General features: G+C 45.7%; 1 protein-coding gene across 3 annotated transcripts in view; it reads right to left on the reverse strand.

The window, feature by feature from the left end:
- Window positions 1-725: 725 nt before the first annotated feature.
- PAMR1 (peptidase domain containing associated with muscle regeneration 1) overlaps window positions 726-5697 on the reverse strand; it is a 111673-nt gene continuing 106701 nt past the window's right edge. For all 3 annotated transcript variants that reach the window (XM_011940719.1, XM_011940718.1, XM_011940717.1), the window contains 3 exons: window positions 4931-5163; window positions 3368-3660; window positions 726-1791 (listed from right to left, as the gene is read on the reverse strand). In XM_011940719.1, coding sequence (XP_011796109.1) covers window positions 1255-1791; window positions 3368-3660; window positions 4931-5163 — 1063 coding nt within the window. In that variant the 3' untranslated portion in view covers window positions 726-1254. The remainder of the gene's footprint in view (window positions 1792-3367; window positions 3661-4930; window positions 5164-5697) is intronic.

The raw sequence follows: 5697 nt of genomic DNA on the forward strand, positions 1-5697 counted from the left end.
GTTACACTAATTACAGACTCTAGCATTAAATGTCAGCAACAAAAAGACCCACCACACACACCCAAGAACCAGCAGGAACTTGGGGGTCCCCCACTGTTATCCTAATGCTTGAAGGAAGGTAAGCCTCCAAAGCACCAGCCTAGTGAAGAGAAAACTGGCGAGGAGAGCAGGGGAGAAAGGATAAAAGAGTAAGTCAACCCAAAAAGAGGGTCACTGCCAAAATTACTTAAGGTGTCTGACTAGACTGAATTCATGTTCTTTCCTTCACTATCCGGTGGGAAGTGAGAGTAAGGCTTGAGAGAAAAATCACATAAGTTATAGACAACAGTGAAGCTACAGTTTCTTGGCATATCTAAACTTAGTGTGAGTTAATATGTGACTCCAATTCATATGCTATAAAAACATTCCATGAAGATTTATGGAGGTTCAAAGCAGGACTTTGTGCTGGATCTAGAAGACAAGAAGCAGAGGCAATCCTAAAAATCATCGAATCTCTGGTGTTTCTGTTTGTGCCTTATCGTAGGGTACCCATGTCCCTCCTCCCCTGGCCCATGACCCACTGAGCTCTAAGAGTTGGTATTAAAAAGATGATATTGACTTTGCCAAACACACTATTTGGGAATGATAACCCTTGGCACTATTTTAAAGGGCTATCACCAAGCCATCAGCCCTGATACATGTAGCTCTGAGAAACAGCATGCAGAAATAAGAGCATAGCACATTTGTTTTGTAGTCCAGAAGCCAACCCTTGTTTTATTAAAATGTGTACAAGAGATGGGGAAGGGAAAGGACCAGAGTGTACTGCGGCCATGTACACAAAGGCATGCACCACATCCCAGTTCTGCTGCCCTGGGCTGTCCCACGGGCAGCTCTCTAGAACTTGAGAGCCTCAAAAGGGGTCCCATGAAGCCCAGATCTTCCCTGGTCAAGCTGATGGCATTCGTGACACTGAAAGGTGGGGAAGACCACCAGGTCAGTGGAGTGGAGAGGTTTTGTATATGGTCTTCTTTGAAGAAACTTACTTCTTGCAAGCCCTGGCATCTTCCAATTGACTGTCCTAGTAGTGGACGCGGCATCAGCCTACCAGCAATGGAGGTCTACTCACCCTTCACTGAGTTTTGTCCCTGAAGTCAGAAACCCTGGCACAGCCAAGTTCACAGACAAAATCACACTTCAGGCCCACACTGCTTCACGCAATGACACATGTATAGATGGATATACAGAAATACTTCTCAAGGAGTGCATGAGCCTGGTTCATTTCATGTTTCTTTCAATCCAGTCTTTAAAAGGCAGCACCTTGGTGAAGGCAGTGGAGAGCCTGTGGCTGCATGTTTTATCATAGCTCCAGCTGACCAGTCCCATCAGATGCCAGCGTGGCTCAGGAGATGCTCGTCCCGGGAAGGACACAGCTGCAATGCCTCCTGTCTCTGCAGTGCAGATATCAGAAGGGGCAGTGGGGTCCTGGCTGGCACAGAACATGTTATCAGTGACACTCACTGGGATGCCATGGTCCTCATGCTGCTCCTCACACAACAGTGAGTCCACCACACTGACCACCCCAGAGCGCAGTGTGTCGTTCTTGAAGCCAGGGCTCCTCACATCTGCCAGGACATTCCAGCCAGCCACAGTGATGTGGGACTCCTGGAAGGAAGTGCTGAGATCCCGACTGGCAGCGAGGCAGATGGGCTGGACTCGGGTGCTGATACGGGCCTTGTCTAGGAGCTTCAGGACGGCAATGTCAGCATCAAGCAGGATGGGGTCATAGTTGGGATGCAGAATGATAGCAGAAATCTACAAATGCAAGGAATGGGCAGCAATGGTGAGGAGCCGCTCCACAGTGGACAAGAACAGGCAAGGCTTGGGGCTAAATTTTTGGGAGAAAATGTCTAAGAGGCAGCTACAATGATTTGGAGATACTTTACTCAAGAAATCATGGAAAACAACCGCTCTACTTCCAGGATTGCAAACCAAAGTGCTTTCTACAGCCTGGAAAGTGGGATTAAGTAAGTGAAGTGGACAGTTGAGGCTGCATAGCCATCTAAGGTATGCAGCGGCCACATCACTGCAGTCAGCCACTCCACGCTGAAATGGGACCAGCATTCTAGTTTTGCCAGAAAATGAATTCCAAATCTTTATTTGAAATATCTTGATGTTAAACAATGCTTGCAAATAAATACATGATTAAAAATATGTGTCAGCACCATCAAGGCACAAATCCTCACAGGCTAAGTTTTCAAACTCTGGTCCACTGTAAACATTTCATTTACATTCAAGTCAGCAAACAGAGCTATGCTCAGAATATTCCACAAGAGTTTTCCACAAAGTCTTCCCTGATTTTCCCAGTCCTTGCTGGTCATGCCTTTTGATGGGAGCCTGTAGGAGCACACATCTTGTAAAAATTTTTATGTATATGTTCTATTACCTCAGTCTCCTTTGTGTATATTCCCTTGGGGCTTCTCTTGTGTCACACTGATTATGATAAATTTGTCTGTCTCTCCCACTCAACTGTAGACTTTTCAGAGAAAATAAAACATGCTCTATTCTTTTCTGTGTCTACTTACAGTGGAAGGCCCATTGTGGGGGCTCAACAATAGATGGACAGGCGGGTGGATAGATGGAGAGATGGATGGATGGATAGATAGATAGATGGAGGGATGGATAGATGGATGGATGGACAGATGGATAGATGGATAGATAGATGGAGGGATGGAGGGATGGATGGATGGATGAACAGACAGATGGATAGACAGATGGGTAGGTGAATAAAAGAGAGGGAGGAAGGAAGGGAAAGACAGACATATATTATAAATTTGTTAGGAGTGTATCTAGGTCAAAACATCTCTGTCTACCTACGACAGTGCCCAAATGTAATAGGTGACTAACCTTTTTTTATTCAAAAAATATTTATTGATAATCTATTTTGAGCCAGGCACTGTGCCATGCTGTGAGGGTACAATGAAAAATCGCAACATTCATGGAGCTAACCGTTTCAGGCAGAACCAGCCATTAAACAAATAATTTCACTAATTTTTAATTTGTTACAATTTATGACATATGCTACCAAGTAACATATGCTACTAGGAGAAGTACATTTTGCTCTTAGGTGATTAACTTTTGATGACCACAGTGATAGATGACTTTGCCTCTATCTTGTTTATAAAATAATCAAGGTGGAAAAAAGACTCCACAGTCTTTCTAGATGCCCCTGTCTAGAATCTCAATATGAAATATTGAACACTGCTATATGCCAGGCTCCAGGCTGGCTGCTGACATTCTAAGGGGACAGGGCTTGGCATAATCACTGCTCTCCCATGCTTGGAGTTTTTTGAGCCAGAGCCCCAGCTTCCAAGTACAAGCCCTCTCTTACCCGTAGGCTCTGGATGGTCTTCTCATCCCGGTCATCATCCCGGTAGAATTTCCCCAAAACAACTTTCAGGTCTGCTGTCTTGATCATGGTGACCTTCCCCAGGTCAGTAACACAGTGGGCAGCCACCACCACGGTGCGCTCATTCACCAGAGCACCGCTGCAGACCAGGAACCATGCTCCCTTGTGAAGGCTGCCATCATGCACCCCGCTGGTCCTCCTATAGATGGCCGCCTGCCATGGCCAGCGCAACCCTTGGGTCTTCGGAGCAGTGACGTTCTCAATTTTCCCACAGACTATGGAGAAAGTACCGGATTAGTAAGATAAACTCAGACTTTGCCATCCAAGGGAGAATGTATCACTCAACCAGAGAGCACAAATCTGGAAAGGTGAACCCTATGGGCGTGATGATCACTAAGCCAAGTAACCTGGTTTTCTTCTCCCCTTAAATATGAATCAACGCACCTTGACATGGCTAGCTATTAATCTAGGGTTAAAATTGGAGGCTTTGCAGTCAAATGAAACCTAAGTTCTGATCCCAGGCACTTACTATCAATAGAACTTTGGGCAAGTTGTCTAATCTTTTAGAGCCTCTGTCTTCTTCCCTGTAAAATGGATAGAACAGTAATAATGGTCTCACAGAGCTCTTGAGGAGATTAAATGAGATGGTACATGTAAACAAACTCAAAATATCCTTACTATCCTCATAGTCATAACCACAACGAACTAAACCATACTGTTCTCCTTTCACAAAAAGGGTGGGGAAGGCAGCTTAGTAAATGCAGGCCCCTAATCCAGACACTTCCACATATTATCTCAGTATTCATCATCATAACCTTATGATGTAATTAATACCTCATTACATTTTTTAGTTTTTGAAGCAGAGGCTCACTCTATCACCCAGGCTGGAGTGCAGTGGCATGATCTTGGCTCACTACAACCTCTGCCTCCCAGGTTCAAATGATTCTCCTGCCTCAGCCTCCCAAGTAGCTGGAATTATAGGCATGTGCCACCACACCCAACTACTTTTTTTTTTTTTTTTTTTGTATTTTCAGTAGAGACGGGGTTTCACCATTTTGACCAGGCTGGTCTCGAGCTCCTAACCTCAAATGACCTGCCCACCTTGGCCTCCCAAAGTGCTGAGATTATAGGCATGAACCACCAGTGCCTGGCCTAATACCTTATTGCTTAATAACAAGTACCCAATTAGTATCATTGGGTGATGAGTGTAAAAATTGGGGCTTAAACAGGGTAGCCAAGATTATGTAACTTGAGGCCCTCTGGCATCTTTAACCCCTTTCCCCACTTGGTGACTTAATGACCCTTTTCTCTAAGTAAATATGACAGAATCACCCAAGAACATATGCCCCTAAGATTTAATGAGTCAATTTCTCCTGGGTAGTAAGGTTAAGCCAAAGGAAAAAAAGTTCTAACTATGGAATTTCAGGTATCACCAAACTAGAGAAAGCACTGGAGATGCTTTCCCAAAAGTCAGGGTTAATGGTTTTTCTCAGGCAGCCACAAAAGATGGAGCATGCTCAAGCCCAAGAATGAGCCTTGACTCACTAGGGATGCAGGATGGTGCCCGCCCACTCCACTTCCCAGTCCTCAGACATGTCCTCCGGCTGCTGCCCAGGCGGCGGTAGAAGGGTGAGATGCACTCATACTGGAGCTGGGTGTGCAGATGTTGGTATCCCGTGGGCAGATCTCCAAAGGGAAGGGCTGGCTTCTTGGTAGGGGCGCTCTGCAGTTTCTGCTTGCTGAAGGCCGCTGAGTATAGCTGGTGTAATGGCGTCTCCCTGGGTCAGGAAACATGCACCCAGAGAAAGGGCAGGGCGAGAGAAAGTCATTGTGGCCTCTTTAGCATTCATGCCATGTCCCATGTAGATATTTGGTTACAGAAACAGAAAAAAATCTCTCTCTCTCTTTCTCTCTCTCTCTCTCTCTGTCTTTTGAGGCAGGGTGTCCCTCTGTCCCTCACTCCAAGATGGAGTGCAGTGATGCGATCTTGGCTCATTGCAACCTCTACCTCCCGGGTTCAAGCAGTTCTTGTGTCTCAGCCTCTTGAATAGCTGGGATTACAGACATGTAACACCACACCCAGCTAATTTTTGTATTTTTTGTAGAGATGGGTTTTCATCATGTTGTCCAGGCAGATCTTGAATTCCCAGGTTCAGTTCCCGGATTCAAGCAATCCACCCGCCTTGGCCTCCCAAAGTGCCAGGATTACAGGTGTGAGCTACCCTGCCCAGCCAAAAATGTCTTTCTCATTCTTTGTCTCTCTGTTTCTCTCTTTCTGTGTCTTTCTCTCTCTCTCTCTCTCTCTCTCTCTC

Source organism: Colobus angolensis, unplaced genomic scaffold (assembly GCF_000951035.1).
Source record: "Colobus angolensis palliatus isolate OR3802 unplaced genomic scaffold, Cang.pa_1.0 Scaffold192, whole genome shotgun sequence".
Lineage (NCBI taxonomy): Eukaryota > Metazoa > Chordata > Mammalia > Primates > Cercopithecidae > Colobus > Colobus angolensis.